The sequence below is a fragment of the Phocoena phocoena genome, chromosome 6 (assembly GCF_963924675.1).
Source record: "Phocoena phocoena chromosome 6, mPhoPho1.1, whole genome shotgun sequence".
NCBI classification, from domain to species: domain Eukaryota; kingdom Metazoa; phylum Chordata; class Mammalia; order Artiodactyla; family Phocoenidae; genus Phocoena; species Phocoena phocoena.
In genome coordinates, this window is record NC_089224.1 from 12,931,267 (window position 1) to 12,958,762 (window position 27,496).

A 27,496-nucleotide genomic window follows, 5' to 3' on the forward strand; every position below is an offset into this window, starting at 1 on the left:
TGCCGGCCACCTTTTTGAATCCAGTGCAATTAATTAGAATAAATAATTAAGAGTTTAATACTCAATCACCTAGAAATTTTAGGATATTCTCTTTGGAACTAAAGGAAGACAAAATTAGAAACAGGACTATTCAGAATGTTGTAACAAAGTTGGTGCGGGGTGAGGGACTGTGTGGAGAGTCATAAAGAGAAGAGTAGAAATTTTAAACAAATATTCTATTAGATTCTATGCTAAAACATTTAAAATCTTAATGAAATGCATGATTTCTTGATGGCTCATGGCTATTCAGGGTGAGTAGCATGAATACTACTGGGGTAGTAGTTGGGGTATCTTGAATGGGAGGAATCTATGGGTCATCCAGGTGGACATTTCCAGCCAATACTTGGATAAATAAGGCTGAATCTTGGGCAAGCTATCTGAACTGGAAGTAAAGATTTGTCATAGCATGTGGCCTGACATGGGAATCCTGGGGGCACTAATGAGGTTGCTGAGGAAGAATGTATAGGCAAGCAGAAGACTGCCTTGGCAACAAGAAGCATCAGACGGACAGAGGAAGCTGAGCAGTCCTCAAAGTAGGTTGCGATTGCCTAAGTGGAGCGGCAGGGGTGAAACAGGGCCGTGTGCATTCAGGAAAACCAGTGAGGGCTTCCCTGGTGGCGCAGTGGTTGAGAGTCCACCTGCCGATGCAGGGGACACGGGTTCGTGCCCCGGTCCGGGAAGATCCCACATGCCGCGGAGCGCCTGGGCCCGTGAGCCGTGGCCGCTGAGCCTGCGCGTCCGGAGCCCGTGCTCCGCCGCGGGAGGGGCCACAACAGTGAGAGGCCCGCGTACCGCAAAAAACAACGACAACAAAAACATGATAACTAATATCTATCTCAAATAGCCAACATCACGTTTGGTGCTGAAGTGTTAGTGTCATTCCCACTTTAAAGGAAAAAAAGTCATCCTCTCTTCAGACACTTTTTGGGAAGTTTTAGCCAATACAAGAATGGGATTCAGAGAACTAAACAGAATTAATATACTTATCAAAAGGAGACAAAATGATCATCACATATAGATGCTCTGAATGTACAAACCTAAGAATGAACAGAAAAAATAAGTACATCTGTTAAGGGTTTGGTTACAAAATAAGAGACAACTACTATTGGTTAAGATCTTTTACCTGCAAAGAACTGTGCTGGGGGCATGCTACACATTGTTTCGTTTAATTTTGACAGCAAACCCATGAGATGGATTTTAAACAGAAGTTCACAGAAGTTAATGGCGGAGCTGGAATTTAAACCCAAGATCTACTTGACTCTAAAGCTGATTCTCTTAATGACTCCAGTATATACCACCACACACTCTCCTCACACACACTGCCTGTGCAGACACATAACAATCAAAGTGTTTCTAGGTGCGAGTAAAACTCTTAGAAAATATGATGAGGGAGTAATCATATTCACAGTAAGATCAACAAAAAGTGAAATACATAGCAAAAAATGAAAACCAAAAATCTTATTACCTGTACGATGAACAGTACACATTTTACTGGTGGACCTAAAGAATTCGTATATGTACATGTATGTGTAAGCACCCCCCCCACCCCGTGTGTGTGTGTGTGTGTGTGTGTCTGTGTGTGAATGTGTGAATGTGTACTTGCCAGATCTTGGAGTTGGGATGGTCCTTCTACCTGTAATACCTAAGGACAGATTTGGACATAATGTTGTAACGTGGTGACAGAGTGTTAAAAGTATTAATATGTAAAGTGTTTTTACAAGTAAAAAAAAAAAGGCCTAATTCTCAATAGAAAAGAGTGCAGAAAGTATTATAAGCAGTTCATAAAAGAAAAAATTAAAATGATCAGCAAGTATAAGAAAAAAAAGTCAGCCTCACTGATGAATAAAGAAATGTAAGTTAAAATGACCACATGCCTTGCTGGAGGGAGTATAAATTTATATGTTCTTCTGAGGAGTGGTTTGACAGTATGTGTGAAAGGCCTTAAATATAAATCATAATTTTTTCTCTGGTAATTCTAATTCTTAGAATTTTCCAATTGAAAGAATTAAAGTTATGCACAAAGGATGATTTTTGCTCTGATTTTTATAATAGTGAGAAATTAGGACCACGTTAAATGCCAAACATTAGGAAGCCATTTAAATAAATTATAGACCATGTCATGGAAAAATATGCAGGAATTTTAAATAATGTTATAAAAGAATATTTAATAACCTGGGGGAAAATTTGATGTATTTTTAAATGGATAAAAAGTAGGTTATGGAATGGTGTGAATGGTATGCTCTGAATAATTTTAAGTATGTGTGTGTGTTTAAATCTTGGAGGATATAAGCAAAAATGTCAACCCAGATCATCTCTAAAATGGTGAGATTATGGATGATTTTATTTTTGCTTCTCTATTTAAAAATTTTAATAATTTCTTTAAATAAAAGGTGTTGCTTTGAGAGTTCAAATAAAAGAAACAAATATTTATAAAACATATATGCAAAAAGTAAGATTGGGCTTCCCTGGTGGCGCAGTGGTTGAGAGTCCGCCTGCCCATGCAGGGGACACGGGTTCGTGCCCCGGTCCGGGAAGATCCCACATGCCGCGGAGCGGCTGGGCCCGTGAGCCATGGCCACTGAGCCTGCGCGTCCGGAGCCTGTGCTCCGCAACGGGAGAGGCCACGACAGTGAGAGGCCCGCGTATCGAAAAAAAAAAAAAGTAAGATTAAAAAGGAAATACACCCTCCTGTGTTTACTGCTGCCTAATGGGAGTGCAGGTGATTATTGTTTTACCCTTTATATCTTTTTTCTTTACTTTGATCGTGTATTAATTTTAAAACCATAAAATATAAGCAACAAATATTTAAAAAGTAAAGGGGGAGAGGAAAGAAGGACAAAGGATAAAGGAATCAACCCCCAAAACTCTTTAGCACAGTAGAAATGCCAAAATAGGTCCTTCATTCATTCATTCCCTCACTCATTCATTTTACAAGTGCTGACACGAAGTGCCTATTATGTGCCAGGCTCTGTCTCCAACAATGAGAACACAGTGGCAAAACAGAATAAGTGTGAATTCTGCTCCTATGGAACTTGGCAGTATCTGGTGAAGCCTGACATGAAGTGAATGTATGTGTAACAAAACATAATTGAAAATTCTGAAAGTCTATTATGCATAAGAAGAGGGTTTTATGAGAATAAACTCACAGAAGGTTTATATATGTATGAACGTAAATATTTAAGAGCATGATTAAGAAAAAGTGATGTTTAGGAGAAGAATTACTAGATGATGAAGGTATACTGGGGAAGGAGGCAAAGAGGGAAGCAGGGAAAAGCATGTCAAGGTACTTTATCGTCTTCCTAAGAAACTGGGATGGGAAATGGTTGATTGTGTAATGTTTCTGATTATTTGTGAGTGAGCAGAGAATGATAAGTGTGTGTACTTAAGGCAGAAATGATAAAATAATTATAATAATCCTGAAATTTGGAGACCTTTCTATTACCCATGGCAGACTTAATTACAAGTTTTGCTTTATGGCCAGTTTATATACTCAAAAAGAAGACTTTTGTTTTTCAGCATTAAATGAACCCACCATAGACTATGGCTTTCAGAGACTGCAGAAAGTCATCCCAAGGCATCCTGGAGATCCTGAGAGATTAGCTAAGGTAAAATGCTTTGGAAAATGACACGTGAAAACCTTCCTGGAGAATTTCAGCAGACTTAGATAAATCTAGCGACTTAAGTCTCTTTAAAATTAACTTAGGCATTGAAATTTGGCTAAGCTGGAGATACAAGATGCACATAAAATATCTACTAACTGTGAAATATGTTATGGTCAATCTCTGAGGAAATATGAAATCTGAAAAGTTGGGCCTATGAAACAAACACACTACAATTATTCAGCTTATAAAACATTGCCAACTTTATGAAAATAAATAATTATATAATTGCTTAAAAGTATAAGTTCCCATTCCTTTGTATTTAAACGTAATTTTGTTTACCCGTAATTACAGGGACATAGTAATCCACAATCAAGTATTCACGGAAGGCCTAGTACGTACACAGATATTTAAGGAAGTGAAAAACACATCCATATATAATTTCTATGAAATGTATCTGTTTCAAATGAACTTGCTCACAAAAATTATATAGTGAATCTGGCCCATTATTTTAGCTTTCTTTATTTAAAAATACGTCAGGGCTTCCCTGGTGGCGCAGTGGTTGAGAGTCCGCCTGCCAATGCAGGGGACATGGGTTCGTGCCCCAGTCCGGGAAGATCCCACATGCCGCGGAGCGGCTGGGCCCGTGAGCCATGGCCGCTGAGCCTGCGCGTCCGGAGCCTATGCTCCGCAACGGGAGAGGCCACAACAGTGAGAGGCCCGCGTACTGCAAAAAAAAAAAAAAAAAAAAAAAAGTCAATTTATTAGGTATTAATTAATGAGAAATTACGAAATTTTAACATTTTTATTTACATTTTAAGCACATACATTATAAAATGCCATGTTCTCTTTTCTGTAGTGTGAGTGAAATTCAAGTACCGCAGTTGCTTCTGCATAGCACCTTTGTTTTCCTCTTGGAAAAGTCCCCAGCCCCACCATTAAATTAGATGATATCTAGAAAGTAGGTTAATAGCAATTTAAAAGGCTGTTTAAAACAGAAGGTGGAAAAGACAAAATGAGAGGAAAGGGATTACTGATTACTAATTCTCTCTGGTTAAAGTGAACAGGGGGAAACATTACTGAAAGAATTCATCTTTATTAGAGTAAAATTTTGCAGAAGGCATTGCCAAGATAATTTCAGTACTCTGGACAACTCCTTGGCAAGCAGCTAAACTCAGGTCAATCAATCATTTTGAGACTATTTGGTTAATTAGAATACCAGCTTTTTTTAATGGAATGGTCTGTAAGTAGTTTTTAATGGAACTCCCATGACGTTATTAATTTTAGCCAACTTTACCCTTAATTTGGTTGTGTTTTGTTTTGGTAGCCAAGCTATTTGTGGAGCCCTTTTATGGAGAAGTATTTCACATAGATATGCATTTATAGGGAGATTCATACGTGTGATCATATTCTACCTGTCAAACCAAATATAGGACCTCTTGGCTAGTTACTTACACTTTAGGGGGATGCCTGGACTTTCGATTTTTATATGTAATTTTCCTTTGTGTTGGCCATTTGGGGTTTTACCTTTGCTTATATCCCACCCTTTCTTTTCTTTCTCTAGGAAATGCTGTTGAAAAGAGCTGCAGATCTGGTGGAGGCGCTCTATGGGACACCACACAATAACCAGGTTAGGTGCTCCCATTTTGCACTCTCTTGAGTTCAACTCTTATTGCTCGATAAAAACATTCACCTCAACCTGCCACTTTGTAGGACATCATTTTGAAGCGTGCCGCAGACATTGCTGAAGCCCTGTACAGTGTCCCCAGGAATCCCAGCCAGATCCCAGCTCTCTCCAGCTCTCCAGCTCACAGTGGCATGATGGGCATCAATTCTTATGGCAGCCAGCTTGGGGTCAGCATCTCAGAGTCAACACAGGGAAATAATCAAGGTACTACCTTTCTCAGAGTCAAACGGCAAACATCTTATACATTTAAAAGGCTGGTTCTGCTGGAGTGGAAGGAGTTAAAGCTTGATTCTTATGCCATCAAAAGAGTGTGTCCCAGGGCTTCCCTGGTGGCGCGGTGGTTGAGAGTCCGCCTGCCGATGCAGGGGACGCGGGTTCGTGCCCCGGTCCGGGAAGATCCCACATGCCGCCGAGCGGCTGGGCCGGTGAGCCGTGGCCGCTGAGCCTGCGCATCCGGAGGCTGTGCTCCGCAACGGGAGAGGCCACAGCAGTGAGAGGCCTGCTGTACTGCAAAAACAAACAAACAAACAAACAAGAGTGTGTCCCAGATAAGCAATGCAATCATTGGATTATCTCAACATTAGGTGTATTGTTAGACTTTGAGCTCTTTAGGTACCTGGCAGAATCCTGTAACTGGAAACATTTAAGAATAAGATTAAGTATTGTGAATTTAGAAGAGTTTAGGCTTACTAAAACTAGATTTACAGGTATTGTTTGAATAAAATCTACACTTCTGCTCTTGTGATCATCAAACTGAATAATGGAAAGGAGCTGAGTTATTGCTATTCTTGTTAATTACACACAAATTCCTAGTGCCAAGGGTGAATGGCTTAGTTTGGTAACTTCTATTTGTGTATTATCTCATATATATATATATGCAAAGGTATACAAATATATAAATACAGCAACACAGTTAACAGTGCTTCTACGTGTAAAGCATATTGAGTAAAGGTTTTTGTCATTGAGGTTGATTTTATTAAGGTGCTAAATTTATCATAAATCATTTTTTAAAAGGAGTAAATGTTTCTGCTGATGTACCTCACCTTGGGATAGTTTTATTTCTAATTCTATCATCCATTGCAAGGGAATTCCTCAGTCTCATGCTCAGGGTGAGTTCTTCTTACAGAAATATGGGTGGGACATATTATTACCTTTTTTTTTTTTTCCCCTAAATTTGGGTCATTTCTTAAATAGCTTTAGAGACAGTTATCCTCTGTGGGTTATTTCAGGATCGATTAGGTGAGGTCTCGGTGCTGGGGTTTCAGAAGTACGGGGAGGACTCATCCCACTCCGGACTGGATCTCCATGCATTCGGTTGTGGGTGCTTCCAAGTCTTTGGTCAAAGAATAGCCCATTTATATATTTTTTTAATTTATTTTTTTAAATTGAAGTGTAGTTGATTTACAATGTTGCATTAATTTCTGCTGTACAGAAAAATGACTCAGTTACACACATATGTACATTCTTTTTTTATATTCTTTTCCATTATGGTTTATCCCAAGGGATTGGATATCGTTCCATGTGCTATACAGTAGGACCTTGTTGTTTATCCATTCTAAATGTAACAGTTTGCGTCTATTAGCCCCAAACTCCCAACCATCCCTTCCCCTACTTCCCCTCCACCTTGGTAACCGCAAGTCTGTTCTCTGTGTCTGTGAGTCTCTTTCTGTTTCCCAGATTGGTTCATTTGTGCCATATTTTAGATTCCACATATAAGTGATATCATATGGTATTTGTCTTTCTCTTTCCAACTTACTTCACTTAGTATGATAAGCTCTGGTGTTATCCATGTTGCTGCAAAGGGCATTATTTCGAAAGAACGGCCCATTTAGATGAACTTATCAATGCATTTTAAATGAAAATGTTCCCCACCCCACACAGCAGGGCATGGTAACAACTTCAGACTTCTATAGCTGTGATCTTCAGAGTGCTGGCGCCCCTTGAAACGTTAATCAGGATGGCTTTTCCCCATCACACCCAGAAAAGATGCTATATTATGTTAAATTTGGGAAACACTAGGTTAGCAAAGTTAAACCGGTTTATTCATTCTCCAGGCCCTTCATATACGAATCTTCAGTATGCTATGGTACGCACCATCTGCCAAGCTTTATTGGACCACAGAATGCTTTTCTCGGTGATACCCATCATCAGTATCTCAGAGGGCTCTAGCGTTACATGAAGTAGGATTTGGGAGATGTCACTGCCGTTAGTCATTCACTCCTTGGTGTGAGTTGGAGATGTTGACTGCCAATGGGAAAGAGGAGGAAGGGGGGAATTACAGGGATATGGTTTTGTGCGAGATGGGGAAGAGACAGAGGTATAAAAAGTTTGAAGACAAACTGCAGACTTTTCCACTACAGCCCACAGTCAACTTGGAATTCTATAGACTGGGGGCCATGTGGACCTATGCTGCCCTATTTGGTCTGTGCTCTGTGTGTGTGTGTGTGTACAGGTTCATTTATCTGCGCTTTCTCTCTGTTGTCCAGGATACATCCGCAACACAAGCAGCATCTCTCCGCGGGGCTACTCTTCCAGCTCTACCCCTCAGCAGTCTAACTACAGCACCTCCAGTAACAGTATGAACGGCTACAGCAACGTCCCTATGGCCAACCTGGGTGTCCCAGGATCTCCAGGATTTCTAAACGGCTCCCCCACAGGCTCCCCTTATGGAAGTAAGTGCCCTGTCCATCCCTCCAGCTCTCCCTGTCTGTCTCTCTATCCCTGGGTTTTACTCTTCAGCCTTTCGAGGGAGAGTAGCATTCCAGCATCTTACTGACTCACGGAGTGGTCCTTCCTGCCTTTTGTACTTGTGGACCTGGGCTCATCTGGTTACTCAAAGCTTTTCAAGGGAGAGAAAAGGAGTGAAACGATTCCCTTTTTACAGGGAAACAACAGATGTGGCTTGTGTAGACGAGAGCAAGGAATTACGATTCCAACTCAGTTAACCTTCCGTACACTCTCCATTAGGCACTTTCAGATGCAGTGTTCTATTTCCTCTTCACAAGAATTCTCTGAGGTCAGTGCAGGCAAGGGTGTAGGTGTCCAGCAGTTAGCTAGAATGGAGAAGGACAAGAATCTGGACACAGAGTTGATGACGCCAGGTTATTCTGTGTAACACACCATCTCCCTTTTCACTTTGTTACATGGCTCTCCCCTCCCTTATGTACCTCCAGAGAGACGGAACTTGACTGCCGGTGACAGTGTAATATATGGGGACAGAAGCTCTTAGTCCTAAGCTGTGGGCTAGCAGCAAGCTAGACGTTCTAGGAAGTTACGAAAACTCATTCAGGCGGCTTTGGGGGCTAAGCTGGGACCTTGCACAGTGAGCCCGGGAGCCTCAGAGAAGATGAGGCTACTTAGGGCATATTTCAGGCTGGGGGAGAAGCCACCGTGGAGAGTCTGAGTGACTGAGTGGAGGGTCCTTGAAATGCGGTACCTTGTTGCAAGGCTCTGCTGCCCAGAGCGGTTCCCTCGTGCCAGGAGCAGGGGGGAGTCAAGGCCATTTCTACCGCAGCTCGGGAAGTGGTGCCGAGGGTCTGGAGGCCACCGCTCTCAGCCTTTGGGCCTGTGGTTCCCTGGGGACACACATCCAGGAGTTACTTCTGGGTTATCTGTTCAATTCATCACACTCAACACTCATACTAAGTGTGGTGAAGATATAGTAGCCAAGCAGCAGGGGCTGGTTCTCCCAGGACAACTAAAATCTCGTTGCTGCAAAGACAGGAGTTCTTCATGGTGTCCTGTCAGATGGCCAATTAGATCAATGAGATCAGAGGGACCGAGGAAACCAAACTGTTACTTGCTTTATTTATTTACTTACTTACTTACTTGTTTTTAACCTTCTCTTGTTCCAAAAATGTTCTGGGGGAATATTAATAGATGGGCAGCATGAAAGTGTAAAATAGAAACTATAAGAAACATAAAAGAAAAAAATATGTATCAGAAAATGAGATGAAGCCAAGGGTTAGAATGGGTGCCGTCTGGTCTATTCAAGGGAGTCATTAATTTGGTTCGGAGGCTTATAAGATGGTAAAGCAAAGAGACAAACACTATTTGTTATTAAAATTGTATGTCCACACATTATTATTAGTAGCAATAGTTGTAGTAGTAGTAGCAGCCGCTCAAGAGAAACCTGATTTTTCTGTTGCTGAGACCTTGGAGAGATTTCTCCCATGCAACCTTGTGGAGAGGGTACCCTATGTGCAGAAGGGACCACATCTTCAATAGCTCCTGCAAGTGGTACAAGGACAAAAGAGCCATTGTGTAAATAATGTCACATGATAACGGTCACAACAGTAAGAGTAATTTACAGTCACATTCTACCTTACAGCTTAAAAAGCATGTTCACACATAGAGTCCAATCAGATCCTCACAACCATATAATATGGATATAATAATCACAATAATTTATTATGTATATAATTTATGTTTATATATTTATTAATATAATTTATTATACTAGTATCATCATCATTTTCCCTTCTAAGATATGAAGGGTTATTAAATGACTTACTCAAGGGTTCATTGCCGATAAACAGTAAAACTGTGGCTAGATCATATGTCATCAGATTCAGGATATCATGTTTTTAAATTATTCAGTAATATTAAAAATATTTCATGTCTTTATAACACATTATTAGGCTGAGCCGTATGAAACCACCTCTTCTTTATTTCCAAAATGTGTAATTTCATATGTTCGATCATACACAAATGGTTGAACCATGTGAAATCCTCATTTTTGTAGATCAAAAATGGTTAATATAACAATATAGTGTTTAGTGTGGTGATGGGTGAGGGAGAGAGAAAAAAAAGACAGGAAGGAGTGGGTGGGGTGTGGGTGGAGAGAAAGAGAGAGACAGAGAGAGAGAGTGAATGGATGAATGAAATTGCCCATCTGGTGTGGATGGCTTGATGTTTCTTACTAGATAATTCATTCGGTAGAAAGGGACCCTTCCCACTCCAGCAAGTGACAACTTCCTTCCACTACCCTTTCTTCATCAGTCAATCCCACTGCCACAAGAAAGACAGTAACACCCTGTCTTCAAGTCACCCATTAAAACAAGAGAGCATGCACAAAATAGAAAGAGGAAGATGCCCTGCCCAGAGGGAGTGGGAAACACAGCAGAGAATGTCCTCTTGTTTCCTACTGGGTCTGTGAGACCCCCTTGCACCTTCCTTTGCTGAGGAATGGTCTGAAGGAGTTGCAGACTGGGACTGGAATTCCAAACGGGGCATTCATTACAATAAAATCCCCTACTGCAAAAATACTGAATACCCTATGGAGTTCATTACAATAGCACGGGACCTGTATTTCTACCCAGCTAAGTCTCAAATTCTCTGGGAAATACAAAAAAATTGTTTTAAATAAAAAAAATTTTAAAGCTCAGGGGGATACCATTTCGTCAGTTCAGTTGCTTGTGTCTGGAAACACCCTTCTCTGATTTTTCATTTTATTTTTTAAACTAGTCTGATGTGGCTGGGCCATGCCACGGACCAATCACTTGCCAGAGACGTTAAAAAGAAATAAAATCAAACCTCTCAGTCAAGTTGACTTGCATGACGGCCAACGCAGAGTATCAAAAACCTGCATCTTTACTGTTTTTGCTCTCACACCACTTCAAAAATGGCCAAACAGATGTTTTTTCAATTCCACATACAAACTTCACTTCCTGGCGGTAGCGGTATGTGCCAAGTTCCAGCTCAGTGCAAGTTTTTATGGCTGAATTCTAAACCCCTGACAATAGGAGGTTATAATGAAACGCTGACAGACCCTTAGCGCCAACAAATGCAATGGCTCGATGCAAAGGAGGATGTGTGCCTGGTGAGTTCCAGCTGGGACGGTGCAAGCCAATCAATCCTTAGAAGAAGAAAAGTGGTTTTTCCTTAACTCCCCATGTTCACAGAGATTTCTGGGCTAGAAGTGCTTGCCTTTACTTTGGCCTCTATCCACAGAGAGAGGTGTCCAGAGAAATTTTCAATTTCAAGTATGTGTGATCAACTTTCCTAAAACAGTACACTCTGGTGTCCCCAAAGATGTTCTACTCAACAAGCCTGCAACACCCAAGGGACCACTTCTTCCAAAGTAGAATAGCCACCAAGCACATGCAAAGTTTGGAACAGGATCCATACAGACAGAATCCTTCTTCAGGGATTCCTGCTTCAGTTATATAGTCTTAGAGTCTGTCCCAGGCCTCAATATTTTCATGTTTTCAAAAATAAATATCAAGACATTTTCTGTTGTAGAGTGTTAAATGATTATGATAGAACATTTAGAACATGTGGAAATAGTTTTTAAAAGAAAGTACCCTCCCATCGTAAAAAAAAACACCTTGTTAATATTTAGGTGTATTTCTCTTGTCTCTTTCTTCAGAAAGGAAAAAAAAAATATCCTACGACACTTGTAACATTCTCACTGTAGACGCATTGAAAAGCACGCCTATGTAAGAAAGAAAAGAAAAATGACACTATTTCTAGGCAGAGATAACCATGGTTAACTTTTAAAGTATAGCCTTGCAGTTATGGATAGATACATTTTGAAAATTTCTGCTCTGATGCACAGCTAATGGGTTTCAGCCATAAGATCAATGAAAAAGAGAGCAGAAGAAAGATGGCAAAATCCTCAGTCACAGATATGAAGCTAGGCTCCATAAAATCCATCAGTGCAGGCCTGTGTCCTAAGAATGGAGAACAGACGTTAGGAGTGGCGTTTGCATTGCAAAGTTAACTACAGTCAACAAGCTTCTCCCAGGAATTTGTGAAAGAACAGGTAACAGACAACCTTGTTTACAGGCAGTAAAGCCTTAGATCAAAGAGGCACATCAACATCCAGGAAAGCTATTATGCCTATTGCTCAGGATTATATTCTTTTTTCCCAAAGAAGTAGAGATTTTCCGTTCGTTTAACAGCTTTTGCTGCTTTCTGCTACATCAGAAGTAATACATGTTCATTGTAGGAAATTTTGAAAATACAGACAAGTAAGAGAAAGAAATGTAAGAATCTTCACAATTCTGTCAGCCAGATATCGTCATTAAAAGTTTGGATGTATCACATCCTTCTAGACTTTTGCTTTTTGTATTTTTTAAAAAAAATAAAAGTGGGCTCATTGTCCATGTTATTATGCAATCTGCCTTACTCATCTGAGGAGGTGTATCTTTCCATGCCATTAAATATTCTTCTCCATTATTAGTTTTAATGTTTGCACAGTGGTCCTTTTTATGGACCTAATATAGTTTACCCTATTGCTGGTCACTTCACTTATTTCCCAGTTTTTCAAGACTATAAAAACGCCCTTGGATTTTTTTTTTTCACATTTATGATTATCTCCTTGGGATTAATTTCTAGAAATTAAATTACCGGGTTAAAAATATGCACATTTTCAAATACTTTGATACATATTACTGAAGTCCCTCCAGAGAGGTTAGTACTCCCCTTAGAAAAGGAATAGTATCTGTTTCCCCGCCCTCTTAAGTTTTCCTTAATCTTTATCAATTTGGCAAGTGGAAAATAACATCTCATTACTGTTTTAATTTACATATGATTACTAATCGGTTTGACCATTTATAGGTCTATAAAGGCCTTTTGGTCATTTTCATTTTTCCTTCTGTGACATTCCTTTTCACTTCCCGTGCCCATTTTTCTAGTGGGATGTTCTCTGATTAATTTATAAAAACTTATTAGCTACTGAGAATCTGAATATGTCTAAATAATTAGGACAGATATTTTTCCTAATTTGTCATTTGCCTTTTCTGTATGTGTTACAGAAATATTTTTGTCATGTCTTACGATGTTCTGTTTAGGTTTGGGGGTTGAAAGGATTAGGTGAATCACATAACTTCCTAATTTTTCTACTAGCTCCTTTATAATTTTGCTTTTACAAATAACTGTTTAATCCACTTAGATTTACTTTCGTGTTTAACACGAGGAAGCACTCTAAATTTTGTCTCCAAATGGCTAGCGTATTGTTCCCATGTGTTTATGTCCCCTCTAATTTGAAATGTCACCTTTATTAAGTTCTAATTCTCATGTATCCTCAGGTCTGTTTCTGGACTCTATTTTCGCCAAGGATTTGTCTGCCTATTTCTATGCTAGTATAACACTGATTTCATTTGTGTAGGCTTGTCATAAGTTTTAATATCTGTTAAGACAAACGCCTCGTTAAAAAAAATTTTTTTTAACAAAACTTTCTGGCTCTAACAGTGTGGTTGTTGTTTTAAACAGATAAATATTGAAGTTATGTTTGTTGACACACACAGATTAAAATTTCCTTTAGGCTTTTTATTATAGCCGCATTAAATTTTAAATTTGGATGTAATTTGACATTTTACAAAAATTCTGTTAAAAATATTTTAAATGGGCATGTTACAGCTCTGTGCTTATTCAGCTCTGTAACAATTCTTTTACACCACCTGGGGAAGCCTGAAGTGACTCCTTTCCCACTGAGAGGTGGTGGCCATGCTAAGGAGCATGCTTTTAGATCTGTTACTAAAAAAGAAGTATTTGTAGAAGTGAGTCATATGCTGAATGTACATGGAATTGAGTGTGTGTGTGTGTGTGTGTGTGTGTCTAACTCACATTATAAAAACCCTCCTCTATCATGGTGTATGAGGGGAGATTCTGCTATTGCAGACTCAGAAACCAAGGCGCCATTTTGGTGCTTGCATGGATCACATAGTATGGCAGAGATTTCATGGTGGTCAGAATCAGGGGCTCCTGATTCTCAGCGTTCCTTTGGCCTCTGATTCTGTGCCTTACAGAAAGAGGAGGGGACTCACCCACCCACCTGCTCACACACACACATTTCACTGACGCTAAAACCAAGGCTAGAAGAGGAGATTGACTTGGAACTATGAATAAGATCCATTCTCAGTGCTTAAACCTGTATCCTCTCCCATAACAACAGTGAATTAGCCAGATTTCTTCTTCATTTGCATCTTCAAGTATTACATGAGATTCCTTAAGGATTTTTTCCTCCTTTCCAATTTTTTCTCTTTTTTATTGACATATAGTTGAATTACAATGTTGTGTTAATTACTACTGTATAGCAAAGTGACTCCGTTATACATATATATACATTCTTTTTCATATTCTTTTCCATTATGGTTTATCACAGGATATTGAATGTAGTTCCCTGTGCTACACAGTAGGACCTTGTTTATTCAGTCTATATGTATCGATACCACCATTTGTTTCTTTTGATTCATATTACTTGTGGCAAGACCGAGATGTATTTGGATGCTTCCTTCTGCACTGCCCTTTAAATCAGGACCACTTCAGGATAAGAAGTTTTTAGATAAAGCTCTTTTTTTTTGGAAGTCTTTGGTTTGTCGTACGGCTGTAAAAGACATCATATTGGAGGTACGCTGTATGATTGCTTTATATAGGCAATTTGTGAACACAGCCCAAAGTCTATCTTTATATGGAGAGGGGGGAAATGGGGATGGAGTCTTCCACAGGGTATCAGAATACTGGACCTTCAATTCACCTCGTACTTGGTCTTTGAACCATAACTCGCACTCATGTTCTCACTTTCAGATTTACTTTGTGGAGTATCTGGACCACTGATGATATGAAGTAGAGGTCAGCACTCTTGGCCTTTGTCACGGCCTTTGCCATTACATTCCAGTAATTCTTTTACCAAGTCATGTGACTTGGGCGGTTCAGAATTGTGGACATTATGCTAAAATGAGCCCCTGAAACTTGACCTCATACTATAAAATGCTATCTCGAACAATTCTACCCTTGTGAACTCAAGTTTACCCCTTTCTCGAGCAAGTTGAACCTAGGAGGAGATTATCTTCTTGTATGATGTGACTTGGTGGAGTGTCTGACATTAAGACATGGGGCCCTTCGTTGTGTAAATAGCCTTTATTTTTCCTGGAAATCCACAACACTTAGTTTTTGGCTTCCTTTAAGTCAGTTTAATGTTAATATTGGTATTTTTTTCTACATATCACATCAGAGGAGGCTGACTTGCAGCTTTATTTCCCAGGAGCTCTGAAAGTAGAGGAAGAAGGAGGTAATCTCTTAAATGTTAATAAACTTTTACATTTAATGAGGAAGTGGCCCATAGAGATGGTGCACACAGAGAAGATGCCAACCCTACAGATCAAACCTCCGGTGCCCTGAGAATTGCCAGGGAAGCACACGGCTCCCAGACAGGACTACTTTTTAGGGTAAAAAAAGAGGTTTCTGATTTTTAGTAGACTGGATAATTTTTCAATTGTTGGTCTTAGCCTTCTCTTGTCGAGCTTCTACTTGTGGATTAAGACCTATCACAATTTCATCTCCTGCTGACACTTTACTGACTCTTCCAGGCAGAAAAGCACTCTGCCCGCTGTATCTCAGCGTCGTGGACACTCCTCCAACAGGACAATGACCCTATAAGTTTTTTTTGTTTATTCCTCCCACGGGACAGGGCAGGGACCTTGTCACATTCAACTTCTTTTTGAATCCCTGGAATCAGGAACAATGCCTGGAATAAATTCGTAATTTCTCAAGCAATGTGTAGAGGTTGTACGTACTGAAGAGAGAACTTAACTCCTAGATCTTTCTCTTTCTAAAAAAGGATTGTGCATTTGCTTTCCAGTCATGTCATCAAGTCCCACTGTTGGATCTTCCAGCACGTCCTCCATCCTCCCATTTTCCTCTTCAGTTTTTCCTGCTGTCAAACAGAAGAGTGCCTTCGCCCCCGTCATCAGGCCCCAAGGCTCCCCTTCACCTGCTTGCTCCAGTGGCAATGGAAATGGATTCAGAGGTAAGCAAAGTAGCACCGTGGGTATCGGCACGATACATGTGCCACAGGGTCCGCAAAGTAAGAGCAAACAGCTCAGCATCCTTCTGTATCTCTAGTCATTTACCTACAAGGAGATGCTTTGGTGTTTTCATCATGAGACCCGAATGACTTGTACAGCTGGGCTAGTTCTCTATCCAAGAGCAAGATGGGGGAATAACAGAGAAGTCGGACAACTCTGCAAGGACACAAATTAACTACGGTGGGGTCACGTATACCCTCTAGGAGCATCGGACTCCCCAGACCTCTGCTTTTCACAAGGCCATGTCACTATTTCCCAGAAGGTGCCTGGCCACCACAGCAGATGCTACATGGTGACTACTGCTTACCGAATCAGCTTGCCATCTGCAGTGCATTCCCAGTCCCATGGCACGAATGGACAAGATCCGTCAGGAGCCACGAGCAAGTTCTGAGAATTCTGGTTACATGCTGGTCAAATTGATAGCAGGTGCCTGATCAGGGGTGGGGTAGGGAAGAAAGAAAAAAAGACATACTGGATCTAAGAACAAACATTAATATCCCCCGTCAAACCCATTTTTGAGCAATGTCCTAAAATATAATATGACATGACATAGCACGAATGTGATGAGTACATGAGAATCTAATCATCTCATTGTGAATGGGAGGCAGCTGATGGCAAAAGAGCAAATTGGAAACTGCTGAATGCCAGGGAGCTTAACGACCCACATGATTTTTAGGCAGCTCCCTGCGTCTTGACATGAAAACATTCACGACAAGCAGTGTGGGATAAAACCAAAGAGGGCAGAGGTTTGCTTTGGTTAACCCCTCGTGGATCAAAGCCTCTGAGGTCAGCAGAGCCTCGAATGGGCTGTGCTGTCCCTGGAATGGCATCCGCCTAGTGGCTTTATGATTGCGCAGGGGTTCCCGAGCCTCTGGGGACACCCGTGAGGGTGCACTCGCCGGTTGTGGCCAAGCACAGCTCTGGGAGGTACGTCAGCTTCCTGACACATTCTACCATTAGAGCGATGGTACCTCCTTGAAGTCAAGTGACTTGACAGACAAACTGTGAAATAAGAGTTGAAAGCCCAGCCCTCAGAAGAGCCCCTAAAAATTCTTTTGCTTCTAACTAGACAAAGCAGCTGGGTCTACATGCCGCCCAGCATGGGAATAGTTGGAAACATCTGTATATTTGAATGAAAAAAAAATATATATATATGTATTTGCTTTTTATCCAGATGTCAGATCCAGAGAGAAACAGGCTCAGCCTGTAGCTAAGCGTCTCCACCTGCCGCACCTCCCAACAAAGGCCAGTGGTTTCTAGCCTGTCATTAGGGGACGTGCTCAGAACTTTTCCCACGATGGCTTCACCTCCAGACTGGGATAGGAAACAATTGCTGAACTTTTGCTGCATCTTCCCCTCCCCTATCTCCCCTTCAGCAGTATGACTCGCCTTTCCAAGTACTATGGTTTCAGTCATGTCCCTTAAACCTGGCAGGGTTGCAGCAACGTGGATGGACCTAGAGATTGTCATACTGAGTGAAGTAAGTCAGAAAGAGAAAGACAAATATTGTATGATAGGGCTTATATGTGGAATCTAAAGAATGGGTACAAAGGAACTCGTGCCTATCTACAAAACAGAAATAGAGTCACAGGTGTAGAAAACAAACTTATGGTTACTAGCGGGTAAGGGGAGGAGGGATAAATTGGGGGATTGGGATTGACATATACACACTCCTATATATAAAACAGATAACTAATAAGGACCTACTGTAGAGCCCAGGAACTCTGCTCAATACTCTGTAATGGCCTATATGGGAAAAGAACCTCGAAAAGAGTGGATACATGTCTATGTATAACTGATACACTCTGCTGTACAGCAGAAACTAACACAGCATTGTAAAGCAACTAAACTCCAAGAAAAAATTTTTAAAAACCTGGCGGGGGCCACACAGGTTTCGTTGGGGAACTGCAGAGTGAGAGGCCCAACAAAGACTAAGGGCAAAGGGCAAGCGCAGGTGCAGGAGGAGAACAGGAGGGGTACAGCCCTTCCTTCATTGCAGGCAACTCCTGCAAATATTTTCAGCTTCACTTGGAGGAAGAAAAGTGCAACTTGACTGCCCCTTGCCGCCCCTCCCCCAGCCCCTCTCTCACGCAGGGACTGAGTCAGGGGAGCAGAGCTGGTTGACTCAGACCCTTCTGGGTCTGTGCTGTCCAGGGAGACCCATCTGTGGGGCCTGTCCAGCTTGCAGCCCTCAGGGAGCTTTCACTGGCAGCCATGGCCTGGAATCCCCACCCTGCTAGCGGCTGCAGGCCCAAGGGCCCCCGTGGTGTCACCTGGTCAGGGTGCAGTTGTCCCAAAGAGCTGGGACGGTCTGTGTGGTCACAGCAAGGTTTCCTGGTGGAGGCGGCAGCAGCTGAAATAACCAGAAGAGCCCCTCTAGGGTCCTCAGCCACGCGAGCTTCTGGCACCACCAGTGACACAGCGTCTCAGCAGCACATTCTTAACTGTGTGTGCGGGAGTGACAACGGAGTTGGTTACACACAGACACAGGCCCTAGGCTCTAGTTCATTTCTGTAGAATCACTGAGAAGTCCTGAGCCTCTCTGAGGTCCTACAGCTCCTCCGAATTACCCTGGTGATTTTAACCTTGAGGAGAAGGCTGGGGGCCGGGATGGAGGAGGAAACGGTGGAGGGGAAGCAGACAACAACATTTAAATTAGGAGCTGGAGACTGAAAAACAAAGAACTGTGAAAATACAAAGTAGTGTGTGGAGAAATAGGAGAGGATTCCGAGGGGAACCTCAAAGGCTGCCAACCGTGGGAAGAACACGGAACTTGACTTCAACAGACACTGCAGGCTGTACCAGGGCATCCCTACCAGTCACTGTCATCGGAGAGCCTCAGTCTCCTAGCCCGTCAAACAGGAGAACTGATCCCTCTATCCCAAGGTGGTTGAGAAGCAACGTGTGCGAAGAAGTAGGAAAGGTGAAGGACATTTTATACATGGAGCTGACAGGGGATGCCTTCCAGAAGCCTTCACTCTGGTTCTTCCTCATTTTGGACCGGTGACTAAGCAGTTCAAGGTCCAGCATCACCAGGTGTCCCGTTGGTGCAGAGAGGGAGAGAGCCACGCTGACCTTGAATACGCTGCCTGCAATCACTGAGTGAAGGGATCCTGGGGTGACGGGGGCTGAGTGGTAGGACGCTCCATCCCTTTAGGGACAGTGGGAGGGTGTAAACGTGGCCTGAGGTGGAGGGTGATCACAGGCTGAGAGGGAGCTTCTTTCCGCTTGCTCTAAGCTGAGGTGGTATTAGTCACCCGCAGAGGGACTGTGCAGCCAGCACTCTCCGAGACTCGCTGACCGTGCCTTGATCCCACGTGCAAGATGCTGAACCAAGTGCCTTATAGGAATTACCTTGTTCCAGCCTCTCGTGTGACCCAAAGGCGAAGGTCATACTGGTATCACCATTTTTAGCTAAGGAGCTTGCCCAGGGCCACACAGCCAGTGACTGATGACTTGAACTCAGACATTCTGACCCCAGAGCCTGCACTCCGACAGCCCGCTGTCTGTCTGGGGACAGAAGTAGTACAGGTCTTCTCTTCACCGTTCGCCCGTACCAACCTTCCACCTGGACCGGAGAGGGATCATTACATTCCCATGAAATGTCAAAGGTAAAAAGAAACTGGACAAAGTGCAGTTAATAACTGCTGCTTTCTGTCTGTTGGCTACGGCTTCCACAAGCAAAAAGTCAGGGTCACCACGGAGCAGAGCACAGCCCACGCAGTGCCTGGTGTGAGACCAGGGAGAAGGAAAATCCATGAAATCTGTTCTTCAGTCGTGCAGTGGATCTTGTTCTCGGAGAGGCTCTGCCCTTCTAATAAGCTCCTTAGATAACTCTCTGAGGACGCAGGAAAAGGAAGGGGCTGATGAGTCTGAAGTGTAACAGACAAGTTAAAGTTGAAAACGTGAGCCCGAAACCTACTGCTGGGGAGCTATACATGCAGTGTTCATTTTCCCCACCTTCTACCTCATTTATCAGGCATTCACAGTTGATGAGTATAGATCGTCGAGATAATAGTATACACTGTGCCGGATTCGTTTTCCAGCTCCCTCCAGGAAAAAAAGAAAAAAAAAAAGAATAAAATAAAATACCTCCTACACTCTGGGATAATTACCAGGGTTGCTGTATCTCCAAATCATTGGGGAGTGTCCAGAATTGAACTGCCTTTATTGAAAAGTTACATCGATTCAATATATAGTAATACAGGCAAAAATAATTAAGGGTTTGCTCGCCGCTGTGTAAGACCTTAATCTGGATCTCACAAACATTCAATAAAGGCTGTATGGTCAGGGAAATAGATGGCTGACAATTTTGCCTGAGAAGACTGGCTGGCAAGGAGAGAAAAGGGAAGAGGAGAGGGATAGGGGAAGGGAGGGGTGGGGGAGAGAGGAGGGAAGGAGGGAGGGAGAGACAGAGAGACGTGTTGGAAGAAGCAGGAAGAATTTTGTCCATTTGCTTATCAGGTTAGTGAACACCGTTCAGCAAGATGCTTCTATGATGTTTGATAAGCCCTTTAGATGAGGCTTAGACAATAAAACTCAAAGGATCAAATTCTAGATGCAGTGTGAAGTTTGGACACAAGGAAACTATTCTGCCAGTTTCCAAGAATGTGAAAATTCGATGGGCTCATCACCCAAAAGCCAAGGCCAGAGGGTTGCGTTTTGCTGTGTGAGTTTTCCACATGGTGCTGATGCTGCTTTATTTCTCATATCGAGGGGAGACCTTGGACCTGGTGCCACCCAGACAGGCATTTGCAGTAGCCCCTTGACAGAGGGGCGCTGGACACTGCGCTTGGATTGGGGGTGAAGAGTAGAGATTGGGGTGACTCCCAACTTAGGAACTAAATTAAGTCTTTTGTTCCAGTGGATCAGCATCCCTTAGTGAATGGACATCACATACAGCAGTGAGCCCCAAAGGAAGATGAGCTAGTTAGGAAAAAAAAAAAACAACTCATCCAATTTCAGCTAGGATGGATAGAAACCTAGGATGGATAGAAAGTCCGATTTGTTATAAACGATGCCTAGTAAGTAACTCAATAGGCTTGGCACCTGGAGTATATTTTCCTCTTCCAACCATATAATCTAGAAATTATTTTAGTCTAAGAGTGAAAAATATATTAGACATATATTACAATTTAGTTTACATGTTTATGTCTCTTATGTCATGTATACAACCCATTAATGTAAAGCAAAACATAATTTCTGGCCTCCCAAGCAAAACTTCAACAAGCTTTGTTTATGTTTCAGTGATTCAGTAAGGCTCTGGTGCCTCTCATTGTCTGTCTGCTAGACCAGACCTGGAGAAAATAGGTTCCCATATCAGCTGAGGGCACCATCTCCCTGGACGGTACCAGACTGTCCATCCCAGGCCCCACCCCTCTCTCTGGTTTCTAGACCTTAATGTAAAGAATCTCTAAGTCTCATGCCTGTGCCACTCTTCCCTTGCAGCCATGACCGGACTTGTCGTGCCCCCAATGTAAAGAAGAGGAAGAACTGCTTTCTTATAGCACAAAACTGCTTACTCTGATGGACCAATAATGAAGAAAGCACTAGGAGCTCTCTGGGGAAAGTTGTGCCCCAAGTGAACATGATGGACAGATCTGGGTTTGCAAGGAGCTGCCTCTTACCTGGTCTCACGTTTCTTGTGTAGCTCTGATGGTAACTACACAAACTGACCCTCTTGGGAACAAGGACAAAAGATGTCATTGACGTAGTCAGTGCTAAGAGCAGAAATGCAATTCTTTGTTATGAACATTATGAGAACCACCTTCCTATGTTTGTAAAATATTTAAGAAAAAAAATTGGCAAACGATTCATGCTTAATATTTTGGATACTATTTGTTTTTCTTTGTAGGAAAAAAAAGTTGAAAGTTTCTATTTTCTATGAAGCCTTTCAGATACCAATTTAGTTTATGCAGAAAAAAAAATTGAACAAAACAGGGTACCAGCATGGAAGACTTTCTTAAAATGAAACCTGAATTGAATGATGAAATGTTGTTGTATGTGTGTTTGCTTATAGTTTAATCTCTTTAAAAAACAAACAAACAAAAAAAAACAAAAAAAGGGAAAAATTTTAAAATGTTTTACAATTATTTAAATAAATAAACGTGTAACTTATTGTAAGTAGAGGTAGAAATTAAGACCTTTTTGGAAGAGAGAGGAATTTCTCTTCCTGATGTAAAATGGAAGTGATGCAAACATGTAGTAACAAGTTTAAAAGGTGTGTGATTATTACTGCAGTTACTTACTAGACTCTTATCCCCCATCCCGCATTCCCCTCTTTTTCCATCATTTTACTGACCCACAGGCAAGAACATGTATCTTATATAGAACAACCCGATGCAGAAACGATGCAAGTCCATGCACGTACACAAATACTCAAACCCATCAATCCATTCCCAGCTCCGTCTGCTTTCTAAATAGTCTACATGTCCCTTTAGGTATTCACTCTTTGTGAATACATAATTTTTAAAATTTATATTAGCGTTCAACATTCTCCCCTGAGCAGTGCAGAAAATTCCCATGTTTTAGTGTGTCCCCGGCTTTGCATCCCAGGGAAAGACGGGTCTCACCTTAAAGACAGCCAAAGCCATGTGACTTTCCCAAACAAGTGGCCTCTGTGGAATCTCCCTTTCAGAGCCCCTCCCTCCCTCCTCTTTGGTCACGTGGTTCAGCACAGAGATTTAAGCCCCACAGAACTTCAGAAACTGGATTTGAAGACGGTGACTCTGTTTCTCGGACTCTTCATCGTCAATCTTAGAATGTTCGCATCCTTTCTTCTCGCTGCAGATCTCCCCTTTCATGGCATTAAACTCACTTGAAAAAAATATGTATTCAACTTGACACCGTTTCCAGGCAAGAATGTGATGGGGTGCAGAAGAGGCATGTTAAAAGCCCTAATCTCTCTACTGATCTTCAAAGAAATGGAAACCTAGATTCTTAGCAGGGTCAGAGAGTAGGGGCATCTGTGTTCCAAGCAACACATTTCCTCAGGCCTGCGACAGGCACTCGTAAGTTCTGGGACTAGCTCTTAGCAGGAGAAACCTTGCAGGAACTCCTAACATGGAGTAAAGTCTTGAAAGCCTCTGTGATCCTGGAGATGTATCCAGAATTATCTGGATTGCCAACAAGGATGTCATTTTTGTCCAGACCAGGGTTCTCCTTGCTGACTCATTGGCACCACAGCATAGTCTATATACAGACTTCAGTTTGGGCTTCTTGGTTGGGGTTCTATTAGAAATTGATGCAGCTCTGCTGGAAAAACATGTTTAGTGCATCTGAGCCAATTCTGGACAACTTCATAAATTCAGCCTCCCTTCCATTTGCTCACACCTATTCAACCCCCAATGGTCTTATTTGCCTTTAATCGATTCTAGAACTACCCAATATGACCCAAGGGTATTTCTACGCACATGATAATCCAAGGGTTTGGAAACCTGGCATACTCATAATTCCTGCTGACTGTCCCTATCCCTCCTAGTCAGGGCTTAAAGCACCAAAAAACAAAAAAAAAAAAACAGGGAAACACACAAGAGAACTTTCCCCAGTGAAAAATCTGACGGGAGAGGAAGAGTGTGGATGACAAACATCACCATCCAAAAGTGAAAGCAGAACAAAATTAAGCATGTTTAGACCTGGATTTGAGCCAATCCAACATAAGGAAATGTGTTTTTTTAAGTAGCATTGCTTTTAGAATCTGTGAAGTTTGCTCTTGCATGAAGATGAGTGCAGTACTGTCTTCAAAATGATTGTAGAATTTCTTGGTAGCTTTACACCGAAAAATGTGTGTAACTAAATACCAGACATCCTTGACCGTTCAGCTAGAACCTCAGCAGTGACATCTATTTAAGTGTACAAATGTGTGTAAGGATGATTTTTAGTGTACTAATAAATTAAAAACAAAGCTACTCTGTCCTCTTCAGTCATTGCTGTTAAATCATTCCGGTCCCAGGTTATTTTTGTGCCACTTGGAATAAGTATTTCTATAGGTAACTACAAATTCTAACCTATCTTTGTAAAAGGAGCTGTGTTAAGAATTTTCACTTAAAGGGACAATTTACTTCATTATTTATCTCATTTTTTGTTATATCATGGTATTTTCCCCCAGTTTTTCTTTGCACATTTCAATATGCATGGTTTAAAAACCATCCCCTTCTCTACCTTTTGTACAGTAAGGTCTCATTTTCAAACTGTATAGTTTCATTTTATCGTTTTGCTTTGTCAGTTATATACAGTATAAAGTCGCTATGCACAGAGCTTTTTGTAAAGACAGCTTTTTTGTTTACTGTTTTTAATGGTCTTACTTATGAAAGAATATCTTGTTTGTAAAATGAATATGTCTACTTCAGTTTTAAACTTTAAATTATCCTAACAAAAAATAAAATTTTTGTACTGTAAAAATAATTGGAACTTGGCCTTTTTTAAAAAAAAATTATTTATTTTATTTACTTTATTTTTGGCTGCATTATTGCTGCACACGGAATTTCTCTAGCTGCGGCGAGCGGGGCTACTCTTCGTTGTGGTGTGCGGGCTTCAGCAGTTGTGGCTCACAGGCTTAGTAGTTGTGGCTCACAGGCTCTAGAGCGCAGGCTCAGTAGTTGTGGCGCACGGGCTTGGTTGCTCCGCGGCATGTGGGATCTTCCCAGACAAGGGCTTGAACCCGTGTCCCCTGCATTGGCAGGCGGATTCTTAACCACTGCGCCACCAGGGAAGCCCGGCCTTTTTTTTTTTTTTTTTTTTTTTTGAAGTGGAAAAAATTGAGTTTGGGACTTATTCTTAAGTTTGGGGATTTCCTCATAGCTGCGAGTCCCCGAATTCTGGTTGAGGAAATCTTACTATTTATTATCTTTTGCTTACATGGAAAAGTGTTCTGAGGTGCTTACCTAGAAGAGGAAATTCGTATGACTTTAGGCCATTTTTCTGTATGTATTTATTTATGTATCCATCTGGTCAAATCCCTTCATAAAAACTCAATGATCCTACATCCAGTGTTGGACTTTTTGGGGCAGGTGGGTAGTCTACTTAGATTTGAAACTGCAAAACTGAACAAATGTTAAAGGCTGATCCGTCAGACACTGAGGCTGGACACAGACGTGATGCTTATTTTTAGATCATAGGAAGAGAACAAGACACATGCCTCTGGAAGGAAATAATTTATAGAAAATAGCTCACACAGGAAGATGGAAGCACTGTAGGAGCTCAGAGAAGACGGCGATCACAGAGAGCTGGACGTGGTCAGAGAAGGTTCCATGGGGGACACAGGGCTTGATGGGGCCTTCAAAGGATGGTAGAAATGTTGCAGTAGAGGTTGGCAGTGAGCACTGCAGAGGGGAAGGCCATGATGAAAAAGGCAAGTAAAGGGAAATTCACAAAGCACCTTTAGGAGAATGTGATTCTGAGCACGATTTTTCCACCAGACTATTCACAAGCACACTCATGATAGGACTATCTGATTTCTCTTACAAGGGTATAGAGATCTGCAAGGAACACATAAACTGTGCTCCTTGCATAAGTGGGTGAGACGCTATTTCTAAGCACTATTCTGAGAAAGCCAGCGTGGTTTTGCTTTTTTCCGTGTTGACCGGCTCTCTGCATAGACTGTGCCTCCCCTGGGTCTTTGCCTGGTGCCTTCTCAGCCTTCAGGCCACAGTTTAAGTAGCATCTACTCAGGGAGGACTTTGCTGACCTCCGATCGTGCAGATTTCCCACCTAGTCTCTTTAGCTGGCCTCTGTTTGTGTCCTTGTAATTTGTATTCATTTGTGGTCCAGTTTAACGTGAAGGCTCATAAGAACAGGGCCCTATGTGTCACAATCCTGGATGTGGAGCTCAGAGCCCAGCGCCTGAGATGCCTCACGAATACTTGTTAAATGAGCAAATGAGAGGCTGAATTCTGATCCCTAGAGGCGCCCTGCCTTGGCCTGTGGGAGAGGGAGCTGATCCGTCACAAATGATAGGAAACAGTATCACTTTGAGAATCCACTCTTTAGGGACTACCTTGTCAGTCAGCTAATCCAAAAAAAATGATGGAGTGTGTCTATAATATAAAGTGACTGGTTGTTTAATAAACATAGGAAACTCAAAATGAGAAGGAAGTGAGGAATAAGAAATGATCTGTGGCTGGTACTCTGTTGGGTAGGCCACTTTGTCCCTTGGCCCCGGAGCTTCTGTGGTTCTCCTGATGCTCAGATATCATTCCAGAACCAGAAATGGGGTCCTTTGGGGGAATGTCCATTCCATTCCTCTTCCAGATATGCCACTTGACTTGTCCACCGCAGACCTGAATCTCAAAGAGCTTATGGTGCCTTCACCGAACTGCAAGAAGTTCAGAGTGGCTGTAGGGCACTGAATGTGAGACTGTGATGAGACTGCAAACTTTAAGAACTAGGTGGGGACTAGGTCCTAAAGGACGTTGTTCATCATGCCAGAGAGTTTAGTCTTCATCCATAGGACTATGCTGTAGGTAATGGAAAACTATTAAAAGAACTTGAGTCAAGGAGTGACACGATCCACTTTATGCCATAGAAAAATTACAGTGTGGATTATGGACTGGAGCAAGTGGATATTGGAGGCGAGGAGACCAATTAGGCTAGGGATAAAAGACAGCTGACAAGGACCAGTGTGCTGGACCATCGCTACGACTGGTGTCATTCTGGCTGGTCAGTGTCTGTGCCATGCCAGTTGATAAATGTTTTAAAATTACTCTGCAGTTAGGAGACTATGGCCATAATCCAGACAAGAGAGAGTCATACCTGAACTAAGGCTGGGCAACAGAGGTGGAAAGTAGAGGAAAGATTTGAGAGAAAGCTTTGCAGTTTGACGGGACTTTATAACTGGTTAGATGTGAGAATGAAGGAGATGGGGTGACTAGGATAACTCCCAGTTTGCTAGTTAGGCTATTGGATTTTGTGGTAACATCAGCTGACGTAGGGAATAAAGAGAGAAACCTGTTGCAGGGAATTGAAAGATATGATGATTTTAAATTGGGGCATATCTGTTGCAGTTCCTCCTTTTCTTTCATGGTTACTTGATGATTGCTTTCTACAGTTTATTCAGGAAGGACTCAGGAGAATTATACTCCCTGGTTCACACATACAAAAACAAATGGCTACTCTATTTCTATTTGATTGGCTGTTTAGTTGGGTATAAAATTTTCCTGAGTTACACTCTCTTTCTTTGAGGACTTCATAGGAGTTTTTAAAAACTCTCTTCTAGTGTTGAATGTTTCTATGATGATATCTGAAGCATGCCTCTTTTTCTCATTCTCTTCTTTTATTGCTCACATATAAGCAAGGCAATCCTATAATTTGTTTTCTAAGTCAGGACACTTTTGAGAGTGAAAAGGCCACAATAATTATGCCTG

The 27,496-nt window shown here is 41.8% G+C and overlaps 1 protein-coding gene across 6 annotated transcripts in view; it reads left to right on the forward strand.

The window, feature by feature from the left end:
* Positions 1-22,185, forward strand: part of EBF2 (EBF transcription factor 2) — a 191,834-nt gene extending 169,649 nt beyond the window's left edge. For 2 of the 6 annotated variants that reach the window (XM_065879342.1, XM_065879346.1), the window contains 6 exons: positions 3,556-3,644; positions 5,203-5,268; positions 5,352-5,529; positions 7,812-7,997; positions 15,911-16,078; positions 21,585-21,616. In XM_065879342.1, coding sequence (XP_065735414.1) covers positions 3,556-3,644; positions 5,203-5,268; positions 5,352-5,529; positions 7,812-7,997; positions 15,911-16,078; positions 21,585-21,616 — 719 coding nt within the window. Of the gene's footprint in view, positions 1-3,555; positions 3,645-5,202; positions 5,269-5,351; positions 5,530-7,811; positions 7,998-15,910; positions 16,079-21,584 lie in introns of all 6 variants that reach the window. The other 4 variants (XM_065879347.1, XM_065879348.1, XM_065879344.1 and 1 more) reach the window with 3 other exon arrangements.
* The last annotated feature ends 5,311 nt before the right edge of the window (positions 22,186-27,496 follow it).